Source organism: Peromyscus maniculatus, chromosome 4, assembly GCF_049852395.1.
Source record: "Peromyscus maniculatus bairdii isolate BWxNUB_F1_BW_parent chromosome 4, HU_Pman_BW_mat_3.1, whole genome shotgun sequence".
Classification (NCBI taxonomy): Eukaryota; Metazoa; Chordata; class Mammalia; order Rodentia; family Cricetidae; genus Peromyscus; species Peromyscus maniculatus.
The window spans coordinates 16,061,308-16,080,477 of record NC_134855.1 but is presented as its reverse complement, the minus strand read 5'-3'; the positions used below and the strand labels follow the sequence as shown (position 1 = coordinate 16,080,477).

At 42.2% G+C, this 19,170-nt stretch overlaps 1 protein-coding gene across 20 annotated transcripts in view; it reads right to left on the bottom strand.

Moving 5' to 3' along the window:
• The window catches only part of Ehmt1 (euchromatic histone lysine methyltransferase 1), a 174,022-nt gene that overhangs the window by 96,644 nt on the left and 58,208 nt on the right, over nucleotides 1-19,170 (bottom strand). For 11 of the 20 annotated variants that reach the window (XM_076569286.1, XM_076569288.1, XM_076569297.1 and 8 more), the window contains exons 2-3: nucleotides 7,793-7,859; nucleotides 1,179-1,735 (exon numbers count right to left, since the gene is read on the bottom strand). In XM_076569286.1, coding sequence (XP_076425401.1) covers nucleotides 1,179-1,735; nucleotides 7,793-7,859 — 624 coding nt within the window. Of the gene's footprint in view, nucleotides 1-1,178; nucleotides 1,736-3,357; nucleotides 3,489-7,792; nucleotides 7,860-12,879; nucleotides 12,985-19,170 lie in introns of those variants that run through there. The other 9 variants (XM_076569287.1, XM_076569295.1, XM_076569289.1 and 6 more) reach the window with 5 other exon arrangements.

Here is a 19,170-nt window from a genome sequence, read left to right as displayed (position 1 = left end):
ATTTGGAAGGTAGGAGCAAGAAAATCAGAAATTCAAGTCTAAGCACTGCCTGGGCTAAGTGAGACCCTATCTCAAATGAAAACATAAATACATCACTTTTTTAAAATATTAAAAACACACCGGGCACTGGCAGCACACACCTATTTTCCCAGCATGCAGGAGGCTGAGGCAGGTGGATCTAAGTTTCTAGACCAGTATGGTCTGCAGAGCAAGTTCCAGGACAGCCAGGGATACCCAGAGAAACCTACCCTGTCTCGAAGAAAAAACAAAAAACAGCCGGGCGGTGGTGGCGCACGCCTTTAGTCCCAGCACTCGGGAGGCAGAGCCAGGCGGATCTCTGTGAGTTCGAGGCCAGCCTGGGCTACCAAGTGAGTCCCCGGAAAGGCGCAAAGCTACACAGAGAAACCCTGTATCGAAAAATCAAAAACAACAACAACAACAACAAAAAACAAAACAAAACAAAAAAAAAAACCGGTATTAAAATTTAAAAACATCAACATAAAGACCAGAATGAAAGGATTAAAGCATAGAGCAGGAAATAGAAAACAGGTAAGGTACTCTACACAAGGATACAAAATCCATAGTACAGTGCTCACAGACAAGAGATTCTATGGGAAGGAAATTAACAACTACACATTATGTACTCATTACATGTTTCTGGAGCTGACATCGAAAACCCACAGACTGGCAGTCTTGGGGAAAGGTTCCAAGAATGAAGCCCTAAAGGCTACAAAGAAAACAGCAAATGGTCCGCACATAAAGGGCACTAGAAATCATAAGGGAACATGATCATGAATGTAGAATCCACCAAAGCTAAATCCACAACAGGAAACAGTAAAGTAACAGTATTGCAGACATTTTGAAAACATACATCAAATACATGCCATGAAAACAGATTGAAACAAAGTCCAGCTGGCTGAGTATAAGTACAGCTTTCTCTCAGTGTTAAAGTGCAAAACTCATATCGCTCTCAGTAATCCTGAGAATTACTGAATCACAGAGCAAAAAGAAGCCTTCAGGAACAACCTTAAAAGAAAGGCTGATGTGGTATCATCTGACTTGGTTGCTCATGTCTATTGATGACCACTGCCATTAACTGGCTTTCCCCTTTGTTGCTTGAAAGTCTATTTGTTCTCATTAATGCAAAGGAGAAGACAGGAAAGAAGACATAAAATTACCAGGCCCAGGATGGACTTCGGCATGGTCTTGCGTGCCCTGTGAACCCTGACATCAGTGCCCGAGGCTGTAGGCTTCCTGTCCTCTGTGTCTGCACTCCCTTCCCCAGGCACAGCAGGTGCTGTGGTTGGTGTCTGAGGAAGTGCACTTGGAGTCCTGCATTTACTGGCCCCTCCAGGAAGAGTTTTTGCCGCATGACCAGGAAGCGAGGAGGCTAGAGTGTTGGGAGTCCTCAAGGGCTGCCCCTGCAGGGCTGGTTTATTTAAGAAATATCCATTGCTGCCAAGGACGGAAGTCTGCATGAAGTCGTCAGCTGTGACATGGTTTTGCTTTCCCACTTCTGTGTCTCTTTCTGAAAGACCATTTTCGGCCACCCGAGATGCTCTGTTGGTACCTTCCTGTGGACTAGCTCTTGTGCTCTCCTGAGTATGTTTGGGTGCATTTGGATGGCTGGTGTCACCGCTCTTTTCACAAGACCCATTGGTTTCTCCATCTGCAGCCATGGGAGTCTCTCCTGTCTGTTTCTCCGTGGAACCTTCATCAGCAGCCATAGGTGTATCTGTGAACAGAGAAAGGAGTGTCACAGCTGCTGCATCCATCAATCCACAGAACTAATAGCAAAAATTACAATTTATTGGCCAGCATAAACAAAGTAGTCTACAGTGCTAGCATGTAGCTAGTGAGAAAACTCCTGCCTAACATGTACAAGGCCCTGGGTTCAATTCTCAACACAAAAAGCAAAAAACAAAAAACCACACCTGTCTATAAAAATCATTTCCTATAGAAACCAATTCTAATAATAAAACATTAACTTTTGTTTAAGTTTGAGAAGTCAGCCTATTTGTTAAAAAACCTGTATGTTGGAGATTTAAAAAGGGTGGGTTCTGGCCTAAATTTGGTTTGCAGTACTCACACTGGGCAGTTCCTAACCACTTTTAACTCCAAGTCCAAGGGAGCTGTTTGGTTGGAAACTATAGCTCGCCCCTGCACATCCAGAAAGCGCCATCCCCCCTCCTCAACCCCGCCTGCTCAGACAGTCTTCAAACAAAGGAAAGCCGCCAAAAAGCCCAGTTCCCCATTCCTGGAATTTGGACTATTGCAACTTCCTCTCCTGTTGCCACCGGCAGCTGAAATCCATGTTCAACTGCTCAGTTTTTGACCACACTTACGCACAAGCCCAGCTTGTGGTGAACATATCACCCCTCATCTACAACCTATAAAGTCTCCCTGCTTTAGTTCAGGCATGTGGCTTCTCTGGCCTTGGTCTCTGGAACTGGCAAAAACACCCAGGAGTTTCTTTGCTCAAATAAATCTGTTGTTTGTTACACTTTTCCAATTCATCTTGATCTGGCCTACTGAGTTGGTGGAGAAAGTTATTGAGGAAGAGGGGTGCAGAAAAATCTATAAGGATCCAATTCCCTCTTCTGGCCTCTGAGGCCACCTGTGCTTATGCCCACATATATACACTTAGATACACATACACATAATTAAAAATAATTTAAAAAAAAAAAGAGTTGCTTCAGAAGCAGCATCACAGAAGCACAAAGCAAAGCCAGAGGGAAGGGGATCACATTCAGTATGTTTTGGATCTACATGTCTTCTCTTATAAGTCCAGACTCCTCTGGCTATTCATTCTATCATGTCCAGGAGAGTAAGAACTTAAAGAGTTTTCTCCAAGAAGACCTACCAAGGGGTTGATGCAGACTCATGATCACAACCCTGGAGGCAGGAGGCACTCTAATGGAATGCAAGGTTTACCCCTTGACACCCTGGCCTAAGCTCTCCTTTTCACTGCCCCTATCACCTAACACACGGGTTAATCATTTACCGTTAGTTATCTGCCCTTCCCAAGAATGCAAGTTCTACAACAGCCACTCCTTTTCTTCTCAGCACAGAAACAAGGCCAGGGAGTAACATATGCAATACATCCTTTCAGAGTGAACAAAGAGGCTTTAGTAACTTTTTAGCAAAACAAAATATGTAAAAACTTTCCTTAACTTGGGAGTTATGCAGCAGCTTCTGGAGCCAATGTATACGCAGTCAGAAATGATAACTCCAAGTCAACAGAAACAGCACAGAGATCCATTAAGGCTTCTATGTTTGGCACATAAAGAAGGGGTTGAGTGACAGCACCAGTAAGAGAAAGAAAGGCAAAGGCAGTGGTGCAGAGGCTGCTTTCACCTTATCTGATCAAGACACAGCACAAAGTCAGACTGCTGTTTTCAGAGTTAAGTGGCATGGCTGGACTGTAGCTCAGTGGTAAAGTACCCGTCCAGAATACGAAACTGCCTGGGCTGATTCCAAGTACTGCCAAAACAAAGAAAAAGAGAAAGAAAAACCCTACAAAAAGAATGTCGTTCTCTATACCAATATTAACTTAGAAATGTAAGATAAAAGCCAGGCATGGTAGTGTACATATTTAATACCAGCACTCAGGAGGCTAAGGTCAGCCTGGTCTATATAAGGAGTTCCAGGACAGTCAGAACTGCAGTGTGTGTGTGTGTGTGTGTGTGTGTGTGTGTGTGTGCGCGTGCGTAAAAAATAGGATACTTATAAAAGGAAGAAAACTACAAAGAATATTTTTTAAAGCCAAATTACTTAATGTCTATGTACAGAGGAAAACATTTAGAGAGAATGTTCTGGAACCAGGTAACAAAATAACAAAGCTACCAAGTCCCCTCAAATTTAGAAATCCAGTGATATTTTAATCAGAATTCCAATTAACATATTAAAGAATTCTATGACTTAAGCTAAAATATAACAAAGAGAGTTAACTTTCAAAAACGATAAAGTATGCCATGAAAATGAATAGTAAAGGCAAGGAAAACAAGCTCCCGACAGAGAAGACTCACAAGGCTGCCTAAATCCACAGCATAGACAGTAAAGACAGAGCACTGCAGACAAGGGTCCATTTTCCACAGGCCTGTCTGATGCAGCTGAGGGTACACTGTAGTCCACAGTGCAAGCCTTAGCCAGCCTGTGACATTTAGAAGTCCTGCTGATTTGCACAATGTTCACAGAAAAACTGTAGAGAAACAAACAGTGGTGCATAAACCATCACAAAGTGCATGAATGAACATGGAGTTAAAGGGTTATAATACAATTACAATTCAGGTGCTTTTTGTTATAGTATAAAAAATTGGGTTGTGTTGCTAGGGGGAAAGGCTCAGCAGTTAAGATGACTAAGGCTCTTCCAAAAGACCTAGGTTCAATTCCCAGCACATACATAGCAACTCAAAACTGGCTGTAACTCCAGTCCCAGAGTATTTAACATCTTCTTCTGGCCTCCATGGAACTATACATACACGTGCAAAGATATACATTCAGGAAAATACTCACATAAAGTGAAAATAAATATCAAAAAAAAAATTTTTTAGATGCCTCCCAAACAGATCAAGCCAATCAACTGTCTCACCTATTCAGAGGGCCTGATCCAGTTGGGGGCCCCTCAGCCTTTGGTTCATAGTTCATGTGTTTCCATTCGTTTGGCTATTTGTCCCTGTGCTTTATCCAACCTTGGTTTCAACAATTCTCACTCATATAAACCCTTCTCTTTCTCGCTAATTAGACTCCCAGCGCTCCACCCGGGGCCTAGCCGTGGATGTCTGCATCCAGATTCCTCAGTACTTGGATGGGGTTTCTGGCACAACTATTAGGGTGTTTGGCCATCCCATCACCAGAATGCTGGCAGGCCAGGACACAGGAAATCTACAGCCTCTGCCTCCCATGTACTGGGACTAAAGTATATACCACCATGCCTGGCCTCTAATTTCATGTACTATTTAAAAAAAAAAAATCTCCTCAGTTGACAGGTAATAAATTCTCAGGTTAAAAATGCCTATAAACAGTCCCATACCACAAAGCCAAACGTATCTAAAAGTAATCAAGTATGAAAAAAATAAAATTCAGCACTAACTTTTAAAACAAATAGCCAGAGTCATCACACTTAATCTACCCACGAGAGCATTCAACTAGATATGCAAAAAGGCACAATTATAACAAAGTCAGCTGGTAGAGCGCTCAGACGTGAAGGGTAAAGTGATTAAAGGGAACCATACACGTAGGAAGCAAGAAGAAGACAGCTTTCTCTATTCACCCAAACAGACCTGCAGAGATGAGAACCTATTGTCTGAGAAAATGACCATGTGATGAAATTAATGGCAGATCAAACAGAACACTAGATGAACATCCCAAAGATACAGAGTAAGAATCTATACAAAGAAAAAAAGAAAACTAAAAAGCAAATGAGCTGAAAGCAGTGTCACATACCTGAAGAAAGGAAAAAAGAAAAATATATTTGAAAGAGCTAATAGTTTTAAAAAATATCCATCAAGCAAGGTAAACACAAATACCCCAAACCAATGCACGACATAATCAATGTGTACAAAAAATAGAATTAGCCAGATGTAGTAACAGAGGCCTTTAATCCCAGAATCTGAGATGCAGAAGCAGGTGGAGCTCTGTGAATTCAAGAATAGCCTGGTCTACTTAGAGTTCCAGACTAGCTGGGTTTACATAGTGAGACCTATCCCAAAAACAAAAACAAAAAAAAAAAAGAAAAAGAAAACAGGCCGGGCGGCGGTGGCGCACGCCTCTAATCCCAGCACTCAAGAGGCAGAGGCAGGCAGATCTCTGTGAGTTCGAAGCCAGCCTGGACTACAGAGTGAGTTCCAGGAAAGGCGCAAAGCTACACAGAGAAACCCCGTCTCAAAAACAAAAACAAAGGAAAAGAAAAAGAAAACAGGAGTGGAGAAGAGAAGAAAGGGGGAAACAATATATAAATATCCAGAAAAATGATGCATCACATATAAAGAAAAAGATAAATACAGACATATTTCAGATTAAACCATAAGCAAGGCAAAAAAGAACATTGTCTTTAAACTGTTCAGAGAAAAAACTACTAGTTTAGGATTATTGTGTATGGCATCCTTCAAATAGCCAATCAGATAACAAGGGCTGAGAAGAAGATTAAGCACTGTGCTGTAGAGTTTTAACTGTCAACTTGATACAATATAGAATCACATGGGAAGAGTCGATTATATTTTTGGTTGTAAGCCTAGCCTTTAATGGCTGAGCTACCTCTCCAGTCTGGGAAGAAAGTTTTAAATCAGGAATTATCTAGATCAGGTTGGCCTATAGGTGTATAGGATTGTTTTAATTGTTAATTGATATAGGAAAACCCAGCCCATCATAGGTAGCATCATTTCATGGACTGGGCCCTGGACTACATTAGTGAAAGCCAGCTGAGAGCAAAAACAAGCAGGCAGGAGAGGTGTGTTTATTTCTCTGTGTTCGTGGTTGTGAATGTGATATGACAAGCAGCTTGAGTTCCTGCCCTGACTTCTGCAACATGATAGTTAATAACCTAGATTTAAACACTTTCCTTCCTTAAGGTGCTTTTTATTAGGACAACAGAAACAGTACCAGGACAATCCACTCACAGAAAAGCATTAATAAGGCTGACACTATTTACTACTGTGTAGACAAGTTCAATGACAACATATGAGAAAAATCTATCATGCAAACCTAAAACAGGAGAAAGCTTGTGTGTGTCTAAGAAAGAGACAGAGAGGGAGAATTTAGAAGCTCGAAGAATGTGTTGGATCCCTTGGAGCTACAACTGAAGATAGCTGTGAGCTTATGATAGACATAGGTGCTAGGAACCAAACTCCAGTTGTCTGGAAAAGCAACAAGTGCTCTTAATCACTGAGCCATCTACCCAACCCGATATCTAGACTTCCTGCAGAATGCCTCCTAGAATCACCCTCATACTACCCTCTCTACACCCCACACTCAACCTCCTGGAAACCACTACTATGTCCTCAAAGTTTCTACTTCACTTTGATTAGAATGTCATGTAAATAGAGTCACATAGCTGAGCAGTGGTGGCACACGCCTTTAATCCCAGCACTCAAGAGGCAGAGGCAGATGGATCTCTGTGATTTCGAGGCCAGCCTGGTCTACAGAGTGAGTTACAGGACAGGCAGGCTCCAAAGCTACACAGAGAAACCCTGTCTTGAAAAACAAAAACAAACAAACAAACAAAAAAAAAACAATAAAGCAAAACAACAAAAGACTTTTTAGACCTGTTTTTTTTTCATTTTGCAAAATACACTTACACTATGTCCACATTGTTGCATGAACCACACTATTAATCTATGGTGTGTATCAGAGCTTGTGTATCCAGTATGTTATCAGATAGGGCCTGGGTATATGTTCCAGTGTAATAAAGACACTACAATTGTTAGTGTGATTACTCACTTTTTTTCACCTACAGTTTTAAAACAAGGATACACAAGATATTTGATTTCCACACTTTGTTAAGTTTTTCCTTGTCTGGCAGATCTTTTCCAAGTGCTTCTCTCTCTCTCTCTCTCTCTCTCTCTCTGTGGTGTGTGTGTGTGTGTGTGTGTGTGTGTGTGTGTGTGTGTGTGTGTGTGTGTGTGTGTGTGTATGTGTACGCGAGTGCGCGCATACCTCTCTATTCAGGAATGGGAGAGATAAAAAAAATTACACTGTAATCCTAGGTAAATTCCAAGAAAGTCAAAAGGCAGGGAGAGATAAGAAGAGTGCATGCAGCAAAGCCCCCTCTCCTGTTGGATGAACTGGCCCTTACCTTCCCTTAGCAGCTCAGTTTTCATGCAGCAATCCTGCTTAGTCTCTTGCTTGGCCAGAACTGCCTGCTGGAGGGGAAGAAAAAAAGACAATAGGCATCAACCAGAATACATCAGGGGCATCTTCAAACCAACTAAGTTATAAAAGTCATCATCTTTCCAAATAGGGTTTACTAGCCCATGGATTAGCACAATCACATCCAGGAAGAGGACTGGCATTCAGAAGACAGTCCACAAAACAGTATGCCTAGTTTGCCAGTACTGAACAGCATTCTTAAGAATGTGTTTATATCCTACTTACATAGGTAGAAATCTGAAATGCTTTGACTCTATTACAGTAATTTACTTTGCTATTGCATCTGTTAACTCTTTTCATTTCCTTTAAAATGAATTTTGTTAATTCTTTTTAAGTATTTCAAATACCTGACACCTACAAAAAAGTTACAGAAAGCGTGGGGTTAAAAGTATGTGCTGCTATTGGAGGAGGCATGTCCCTGGAGGCTAAAGACCCCAACACCATTTTCAGTTCACCCTCTATCTACTTTGTGCTTGTGGTTCAAGATGTGAGTTCTGAGCAGCCTTTCCCAGCTGCCTTGCCTGTCAGTTGTCTCAGCCCCGTCTTTACAGACTCGAACCCTCTGCAACTGCAAGCCAAAATAAATGTTTTTCTCCTGTTTAAAAAAAAAAAAAAAAAAAGTATGTGCTGTCCTTCCAGGACTGGAGTTCAGCTCAAGTGGCCCATGAGATGGCTTATAGCTGCTCTAAGTCCAGTTCCAGGGGAATCCAATGCCCTCTTCTGGAAACCAACGATAATACACTCAACATTTTGTTGTTTGTTTTTCAAGATAATATACATAACCATATACAGCCAAACACATATACACATAATTTAAAAACAATGCATCTGACACAGTGGCATACATTTTTAATCCCAGCACTCAAAAGGGCAGACAGGTAGAACTCTATGAGTTCAAGGCCACCCTGGTCTACACAGTGAAACACTCTCAAAATAATTTTTTAAGTTACAGAAAAATATTTAAATAAGAAAATTCAATTAGACACTTAAATCACTATGTATTTGAGCTTAAGTATCCACCACGTGGAGGAATATATTATAGTTCCAAGGCCTTAAAACACCAAAATCCCACACACCTCCTGGAGCTTCAAGCTACAAAGCTTCCAACTTGTAGACCCTAAAGGCATGAACCTCACCATACATCTGATAACCTTTGGAGAACTCCAAAGACTCCAAAAGCTTTTTCAGAGCAACCTCAATGAACTGCAATTTCTACTTTACCTGAAGTTCCTAAAAGCAAGGTCATGCTCTTCTTTGCACCCAAAGTCAAATGCCCCATCCCTCTTCCCTAGAAACAAGCATTTGCCATCAACTAGTACTTCCCAAATAATCCTCTTTAAAGAACTAGTCATCCTCATTAAAAGACAGGAGCAGGACATCACTTTCTCCTGATCCAAGGCTAGTCCATCCCTCTTCCCAGAAGGACCTACAGTGGTTTTCAGTGTAGTCTAAAGACACTAAGACCAGGTTTCTTAGGTGTTTGTATAGTCACTCAGGGAAGGGGTCCTGTTGGAACTTGCTGTACCTGCTCCTGACCTACAGGGAAACTGTCGATATTGATAATCATCTTTGTCAATCATTTGACGGGAAAGTCAGTCAGGACCACTGAGTATATATCCAGTCCCAGACACATAGACAATTTCAGTAGGCACTGTTCCACACTATCAAGCTCAAGTCAGAGTTCTGAGACCAGACAAACTAAATGTGGTTTTACATCTTCAAAGACTGGTGAACAGTGACAGTGATACAAAAGACTGCATGTGACACAAACCTTAACACTGAGGCAAAACCATCTCCAATTCTTTTAAAGAAAAAGCTCACAAACCCGTTGTGATGGTTAATACTGATTAACTTGACAGGATCTAAAAATCACCAGAAACAAACCCCTGGACATGTCTACAAGGGATTTTCTAGACTAGGTTAACTGAGGTGGTGTGACATTTACCTTGAATGGTCAATCTGTCACAACCTAGAATCATGAGAGAAGAGAGCCTAAATGTGAAATTGTCTACATTGGGTTAGTGTTGGAATGTGGTTCAAGAATGGAGTCATATGAAGGGAATTCTGAGTGCTCATGAGAAAACTCCAATAAAACAAGACAAGAGTCTTGTGACCTCAGTTTCTTCAAAAACACAAAACTGTCCTTGCAATGTACTGTTGTGTCCCTCCCAAGTATAGTAGATAAGAGTGAGTTTACTTTAATTTATTCATTACAACTGGCTATTATTATTTGTTGATATGTCTCTATGGAAAAAAAAACATGGTTTAGCCACATGTGGTTTGTCTTTGTAATTGACCACCTTACTCTTGTGATTCTTCTTAACCCTCAAGAGTATAAATTGTCTGATGCTCTGAATAAAGTTACTGCATAAGAGTTTAGACTTTAGTCTGCCTCTTCTTTTAGGCTCCACTCTCCCAGGACCTACCACCAGCAGAGCAGTAAACAGGATGGTCTGTGAAGAACTGTCATAGTTAACAGATATGGGAAGACACAACCTAATGTGGGCAGCACCATTCCTGAGGCAGAGGTCCTAAGCTGTGTAAGAGTAGAAAAATAGAGCTTAGTGCAAGCAAGCACGTATGTGTACTTTCATTGTGGTTTCTCTGCTCTTCAATGTGGATGTGATGTGAGTAGCTGCTTCTTTCCTGTCTTCACCCCCACAATAATGGACTGTAACCCAGAACTGTTAGTTAAAATAAACACTGTTTCTCCTAAGTCGCTTTCTTGCCAGGGAATTTTATCACAGCAACAGAAATGAAACTAGAACAGGTGGGAAGGTAAGATTCCGTGAGTTGAAATCCTGGGCTGAAGAAAAGCAGAGCAGCAGAGCAGCAGCATTCTTCTCTGCTTCCTGATGACTACAGTGTGAGCAGCACCTCAGCCTCCACCCACCTCTACTGTCCTACTCTGCAGGGTGTGTCCTCAAACTGTGGGTCAGAATAAAGCCTTGCTTCCTCCAGTTGATTCTGTTAGACACTCTGTCCTAACAGTACATAAAGTAACTACACACTCCTGCTCCTGCTGGAGGAAAAGAAGCAAAGGCAATACTCTGGCAAACATGCCCAGGTCTAGTTGGCACCCTTTGTCCCTTTACCCTGTCTTGTTTTCCATTAGTCTGTCTCACCGTTTGGTTCCATGAGACAGCAATGGTCTTGTACCTCTAGCATGTCCACAATGACCAGCAGGAAGGAAGAGGAAAAGTTGGTAGGGATTTCCCAAGAGTCAGCAGAGGTATCCTTCAAGCCTCTATCTCAGCCTGTATATCTGCTCTCCACAGAGATGATGGCACTCTAGGAATAGCCCAGTTACACAATCAGTACCCACTGAGTGGTCTAGATACGTAAGCACCCGCTGCTCTACAAGACTCACTGTTAAAGGCTTATTCTCTCACTTGTGCATTACTGAGACATGATAAAATCAGGAGGGGTTTAATCTAATCAACAGTTAAATTCAGAGGTATGGCATACTGGGAAGAACTAGGTAACTTAATGCATATATGAAAGGATATAGTGTCTCCAACCTTTTCCTGACTCTTTTTGCTTCCTGGCTGCCATGAGAGGAGCAAGCACAGATATGCAATGTCCCCGAGGTAGTGCTGAAGAATGACAACCACATCACAAGAGCACAGCAAAGCCTGAAAAACTCCTGCTGCTAAAGTCTAGACACTTGCAGCATCAAAAGAGAAGGATCATACCCCTCTAACACAATGATGATGGGCAAGCTCATATAAATACTAAATAAATGAATGGGTAAAAAGCAAATCAAGGCAAAGTTCTTCATACTAAATGTCAACCAGTGAACACAAACAGAAGACGGGAGTTAAAAGTTACCTCCTTACAACACCAACAAAGTCACCATTTTACCAAAATCACCATACTTGTTCAAATCTGATGCATTAATGAATACTAAACCTATTAAATCAAAGTTTTGTCTTAAAAAAAAAAAGGTATAAGCCAGGTAAAATGGCTATGATTTCAACATTCAAAAAAAAAAGCAAAATTTATTTTGAGTTAAAGGGAAACCTGGGCTCATAGCAAGACTGTTTCTCGAGAAGAAAAAAAAAGGGGGGGGGGAGGAAAGAAGGAAGAAAAGGAAACCAAAACTCAAGAGTATTCTCATCATCTCAAAGCATTCTTTTTTGTTTTGTTTTTTATTTTTTTGAGACAGGATTTCTCTGTGTAGCTCTGGCTGTCCTGGAACTTGTTCTGTAGACCAGGCTGGCCTCAAACTCACAGAGATCCGCCTGACTCTGCCTTCCCAGTGCTGAGATCAAAGGCATGCGCCACAACCGCCGCCACCATCACCTACTCAAAGCATTCTTAATCACAATGAAAACTGTAGTAGAATATTATTTTAAGGTGTGTTACTTTTGTTTATTTTTTTTTTGGTTTTTCGAGACAGGGTTTCTCTGCGTAGCTTTGTGCCTTTCCTGGAGCTCACTTGGTAGCCCAGGCTGGCCTCGAACTCACAGAGATCCACCTGGCTCTGCCTCCCGAGTGCTGGGATTAAAGGCGTGCGCCACCACCGCCCGGCTTGTTTATGTTTATATGCAGCTGTGTTACTGTGCCTGTCTAAAACACTGATGGTCTAATAAAGAACCAAATAGCCAACAGCAAGGCAGGAGAAAGGATAGGCAGGGCTGACAGGTAGAGAAGATATATAGAAGGAGAAATCTGGGAGAAGGAAGAGGAAAAGAACTAGCCAGAGAAGGAGGAGGACCCAGCGGCCAGGCACCCAGCTACACAGCAAGCCACATAGTAAAAGTAAGATTTACAGAAGTAAGAGAATGAGAAAAGCCCCAAGGCCAAAGATAGATGGGATAATTTAAGGAAATCTGGTAAGAACTAAGCCAAGCTAAGGCCGGGCAATGGTAAGTAATAATAAGCCTTTGTGTGTGTGATTTATTTGAGAACTAGATGGTAGGCCCCTCAAAAAAGAGTAAAAATAAACACCATTTGAAAACAACACCAAAAACAAAACAAAACAAAACAAAAAAAAACAAAGACAATTACCTCAACTATATGGAAAAACCAATCTTGACAAAGTCAGGACCTTACTTGATGAACTTGATGGACACAATTCACACACTTTTGCAGTTTCCTGCATGATGTTATAACCTGGAACCAATTACACAAAAATGCATGGCAAATTCAAATTGAGACGCCCTATAAAAAACAGGTGACCTATACTTGTCAAAACTGCTCATCCAGAAGCTGGAGAGGTGGCTCAGTAGCTAAGAGCACTGGTTGCTCTTCTGGAGGAGGCAGGTTTGATCCCAAAGGACCTGTGTTAAATTCCCAGTGCCCACATGATAGCTCACAACAATCTGTAACTGCAGTCCCGGGGGATCTGACACTCTCTTCTGGTCTCTGCAGGCACTGCACACACGATACGGAGGTGATACACGCAAGCAAAACAGGCATTGCATAAAATAAATAAATATTATAAACATTTCTTTTTACTATTATAGTATATGTGTTGTATATGTGGGTATAGGCACACATGTGCATGGCACACAGACAGAGTTCAGAGGATAACTTTCAAAATTAAATTTTTCTCCTCTACAGTTGTATCCAGGAATACAACTCAGGTCATTAGGTTCATGCAGCAAGCACCCTTACTGACTGAGTGATCAAACTGATGCAGCCCTCTAAAGAGAGACCTTCCGGAGATATTTCTAACCCTAAAACGTTGCTTTCCTTTTCTTGCTTTCTTTTTTTAACATTTATTGTGTGTCTGTTTGTGTGGTGCATTCATGCCTTCAGAAATCAGAGGACAACTTGAAGGAGTCAGTTCTCTCCTTCTATCATGTGGGCCCCAGGGACTGATTGTTTTTAAATAAAGACAACATATACATAGCATTTCAATTGAATGAACTTTCCTCATGAATGACAGAAAAGTTACAAGTACCTATTTATCAAATCTAACATAAAACAACTTTGCATCAAATATAATTTGTTAAAATACAGTTAACCTAAATTTCACAATAGATTCAAGATGCTTTTTAAAAAGATACTTTTCTATATTAGACAGTACATATCATTAAACTAAAAATTTCCATATATCATTAACTTCAAATTTATTAAAGGGTCAAATGCTACTTTTCCAGGAAAATGACCAAGCATTCCTGGCATTTAACTGCCTGCTCCTGCATTCCTTCGTTGTATCTGCACATCACGCACATCTGACATCACCTAACAAACAGGACATCTTCCTGCACAGAGGGAAAGCCAGAGCACCCCTTCAGGTAAAGCTCCCCATGTCAGCCTTCTGGCTATTTGCCCATCTATTTCTGCCAAACTGCTGATTTTGGATTTTACTTAAAAAAAAAAAAAAAAGTCTAAGGAAGAGAAAAATAGAAACTGAGATGCTGCCTTTTGCAAGATTCCTAAAGTTCAAACAAAAACAAACAAGGAGTAGATGGACTTAGGATAATGTGTATTAAATTTACTCAGAGACAAAAGTCTATGAAAATACTAGTATTTAAATTTAAATAACTCCCACCACCGCCATTCCCCACACACATTTTTTGCATTTCTGTTTTGCTTTTGAGGCAGGGTCTTACCATGTAGCCCAGGGCTGGCCTCATACTTGCAATCCTACTTCCTCAGCCTCCCAAATGCAGAATTAGAGTCTCCACTCACAGCTGGCTTAACTTTGTAAACTACAATTTTACAGACAGGGAAGAACAACAGTCTTTGGTATACCCCAAAGAGAGGAGAGCTGCTCTGCAGCTACCAGGGAACCTGACACCAAAATAGGGACTTGGACTGATGCAAGTTCCAAGCACGAATTACCCTGACCAACTGCAACTAAGAACACTGCCCTAGCTGCTCTACCTTAATAAAGCACAGCTCTGACACCTCCCAAGGTTGGCTGTCACAGAAGAACTAACACACTGAAAAGGTGACAACTGATCCTGCTGTCCACAGTACACTATGGCATTCTGTAATCTGCCCTGTCAACAATCCATTAGAGACAAGAACTCAACTTCTGCAAAAAGTCATCTAGAAGAGTAGTTCCTATGAGAAAGAGTCTTTGATCAAAGATGAGTAGCCCACCAAAGAGTTTGCAGTCTATGAAACTCTCCCTGCCTGTACACCCAACCCTCGCTCCACACCAGACATTCCTGAAATTTGGTTCTATCATGCCCTTTTTCCTTTTGTGCTGATTATGAATTAGTCAATCACATCATATTGTGAGGTGGAGCTCCCACAAATGGACTGAAACACAGTCACCGGCCTACATTAGGACAAAAGCTAAATAAAATCTCCACTCCTGTGCACTCACTCATTATTTAGTTTGGATTGTTGGGTACCCTTTGCAAAAGCAAAATTATCTTGCCAAGTTACTTTCACTTTGTTGATGTGTCTCTTTGTGTGACACCAGGAATATTCTAATATTCTTTTCCAACATCCCTTCAAATGCAATCATTTTATTCTTCAATGCCTTAATCTACCACAGCATAACCTGCCTATCAACTGAGTATTTTGTCAGCCAACTAATAACAGTAGTTCTTGGGGGGGTGGGGTTAGTGAAAGTTTCCTGATTCTGCACAGAATCTCCGATGATTACTAAAAAGCTGAAGAGAGCCCAGCAGTGGTGGCGCACAACTTTAATCCCAGCACTTGGGAGGCAGAGGCAGGTAGATCTCTGTGAGTTCGAGGCCAGTCTAGTCTACAGCTTGAGTTCCAGGACAGGCTCCAAAGCTAGAGAAAGAAACCCTGTCTGGAAAACAACAACAACAACAACAAAAAAGAAAACAAAAACAAAAAAGGCTGGAGAGAAGCAAAAGAAGGACTTGGTCATAAGCTAGGCCAGCACAGCAGCCACATCCTCTCTACTGGCCAGGCTGAGAAAGCCACAAACAGACGATGTCCAAGCAGAACAGGTTAGAAGATAACATCATCTCATCCCAGGACTCTTCTGCTCACCAGAAAGCTGTGCTATGAAAAGTGACTAAAAGGCTGGCTGAGCCTGCTTCCTGTAAGACACATGAATAGCCTGGGTAGAAATATCTTCTTGCTATTTTCATTGGCCCTACCAAGAACATAGTATACAACCCAAAAGAAGAATTTCTCATCTCAGTATCACCGTTTGTAGTGGGTAGCCATTCCAGCTTTGGTCTGGAAGTTCCAACCCCCATTGAGGCTTCGTTTAACTATCACGCCTACAAGGCGGGGCCAAGAGAGGGCCCTGAAGACCAGATCCGGATACGCCACTTGTGTCTTGGACGCTGGACACTGGAGGTAGACCAAGCAGAGTTCTCCAGAGAACACTGCCGGACTGCGCTGTGTCTTTCCCAGACCCTGCACCTACCTATCCCTTCATTTGTAAGTTAGGCCACTAAATAAATCTCCCTTTTAACTACGTGGGGTGGCCTTAATAATTTCACCAATAACCATTTTAACCACAAAAAATATCCTTACATGAAGGTAAAACTAAAATCCTACCAGGTGTGGTGGTGCACACCTTTAATCCCAGCACCCAGGAAGCAGACAGGCAGGAGGATCTCTGAGTTCCAAGCCACCCAGGGCTAAACAGTGAGACCTCTCAAACAGACAAATGTAAAATCCTTAAAGTTACTGAAATTTAAATGGCTTCAAGGTCTTCAAAACAGTGGGAATGGGGGAGGTCAGCCCCCACTGTGCCCTCCCTTGAAGGAAGACTGGAACCAAGACAATGATGGGTCGATAATGATCCATCCTGACCAGGACCACATCTTGACTGCTGAATTATCCATATCTCTTGCCTTAAACATTCACAGTCATTTTAGGACCCTGGGTCACTAGATCTCTTCCCAATTTGGCCACATTTAATTTTTTTTTTTCTGTTTTTCATTATCAACTTGGCTCTTCTACAAGAATGGCAAAAGCTAGCTTGTGAGGGAGGCCAGGGGCACATGACTCCAGTAACGGTCCTAAAACTAGTTCTGTCCCAAGGGCAAATCCCTCTAGTACTAGGAGTTCCTGCTCCACAGAGCTCAACCACAGCACATGGATTCAAAATCCTGCTGTTTCACAGATTCAACTCTGGCATCTGATGCTACTGACTAGGACTTTCCAGAAAGTGTTAGAACTCACAGATAGGTGTATACAAGACTCCAGGCCACTCTCCATCTTCAAGCTTGTCTGCCAGGACCCTCCAAGCTTTGTCCCACCCCTTCACATATGATTTCCCACCTTCTCTTGAAGCCATCGACACATCTGGTTATATACCTTAAAGATCAGGCAAATGCAGAGAAAGCCAACTATAACTGCTATATGGGTCTTGGTTTAAAGAAGTCTAAGCCAGTTCAGGAGAGATCAGGACATAGGATTCCTTATCAACAGGGCAAGGTGGGAAGATAAGAGTGGCTGAATAAATTCCTCTGAAAGGAAGAATGGGAGGAAGTCAAGAAAATGTTTCTGCAGGGAATTGACACCCTTGGCACTTTGGCCTCCAAGTATTTCTATCCACTATTTGTTCTAGGGAACAGGTCAGCTTTTGCATATCTACCCATCCTCAAGGATAGCCACAGAGCAGGAAACATTAAGGAAGGGAAACTTCTAGCACTCTGTAAACTTGTTCTGGGGATTTTACAGCTGAGTATGATCTCAGCATTTTACAGTGGGGGGAAGGGGTGGGTGGTGGTGAAGAGGACACTCTTATCCCTATACAGAGGGCATAGCCAGCTGGACTTTCTTCACATACAGGGCAAAGATCACCTTCTCTATCAGAGAGCAGAGACTTTGGGGTCTACTAAAAATAAGAAAAATGTCAATGTGTTGGTTTGAATGAAAATGGCCCTATGGTTCCTAGGGAGTGGCACTATAAGGAAGTATGGCCTTGTTGGAGGAAGTGTGTCACTGGGGGTGGGCTTTGATGGGCTTTGAGGCTTCAAGTGCTCAAGCCAGACTCAGGGACTCTCTTCCTCCTGCCTGCCAAAGCAGATGTAGAATTCCCGGTTCTCTCTCCAGCACCAGGTCTGCCCACATGCAGCTGTGCTCCACCAGGTCGGTAATGGACTAAACCCTGAACTGTAAGCCAGACCCACTTAAACGTTTCCCTTTATAAGAGTTGCTGTGATCATGGTGTCTCTTCACAGCAATAAAACCCCAACTAAAAGAGTCAAATTCTGGCTTGCCACTGACTTCTTTCTGCCTCAGTTTAGCTGGGTGCTCACAGGTTAGAGTTAGCACCTCCTCAAGAGTACCAAGGAAATATGCAAGATGTAAACAGTTCTCAAAAAGAGGAGCATCTTTAGCTCAGCAATCACAGAGACCCAAAGCACTCTTCTTCCCCTAAGTCTCCACACACCAGCTTCACCAGCTAATTATCAAAGGAGTGGGGGTGGGGGGAAGAACCCTTTCATTGTCTGAGATTTTCCCCCCTTTTGTCTTTTTGTTTTTTCCCTTGGCAGAAAAAAAGAGTCCATTCCTAAATTTGGAATATATAATTGATATCCAAAGTAGCCCCAGAAATTACATTTAAGGAATTTTAAAATCCAGAACAGATTCCTTTCCCATCTACTTAACCCTTCACTGGCCTTTCTACTAAGAAACAAACTCTCCACCCCCCTGACCCCACCCCCTGCCTCTAACAAGGCTTCATTCAGTCACTCACTGCACTTTCCCCAAAAAGGCAGGACTAAGATATATTCCTCTATGGGTATCCCCCCAGCAATCGTACCCAGACACTGGGGTCTATGTTCTCTCACCTTCACGCTGATGGACCCCATAAGTGCACAGGCCAAGAGAATATGGTGCAATAAGTCCCATGTGTGGTGGTATTGTGTTCCCCAAAATATTGTGCACCCTAATAAACTTATCTGGGGTCAGAGACAGAACAGCCACTAGATACGAAGGCTAGAAAATGGTGGATCTCTGTGAGTTCAAGGCCACATTGGAAACAGCCAGGCATGGTGACTCACACCTTTAATCCTAGAAAGCGAGCCTTTAATCCCAGGAGTGGTGGTAGAAAGCAGAAAGGTTTATAAGGCATGAGGACCAGAAACTAGAAGCATTTGGCTGGTTAAGCTTTTAGGCTTTGAGCAGCAGTTCAGCTGAGATTCATTCTGGTTGAGGACTGAGAAGCTTCCAGTCTAAGGAAACAGGATCAGCTGAGGAACTGTCGAGGTGAGGAAGCTGTGGCTTGTTCTGCTGCTCTGATCTTCCAGCTTTCACCCCAATAACTGGCTTCAGGTTTGATTTTATTAAAAAGAACTTTTAAGATTTCTGCTACACCCAAACTATGGCATTAGCACTGCCCCTCTGCCATACTGGCTACCACAGTACTGCCTGGCCACCATGGATGAGGAGCCC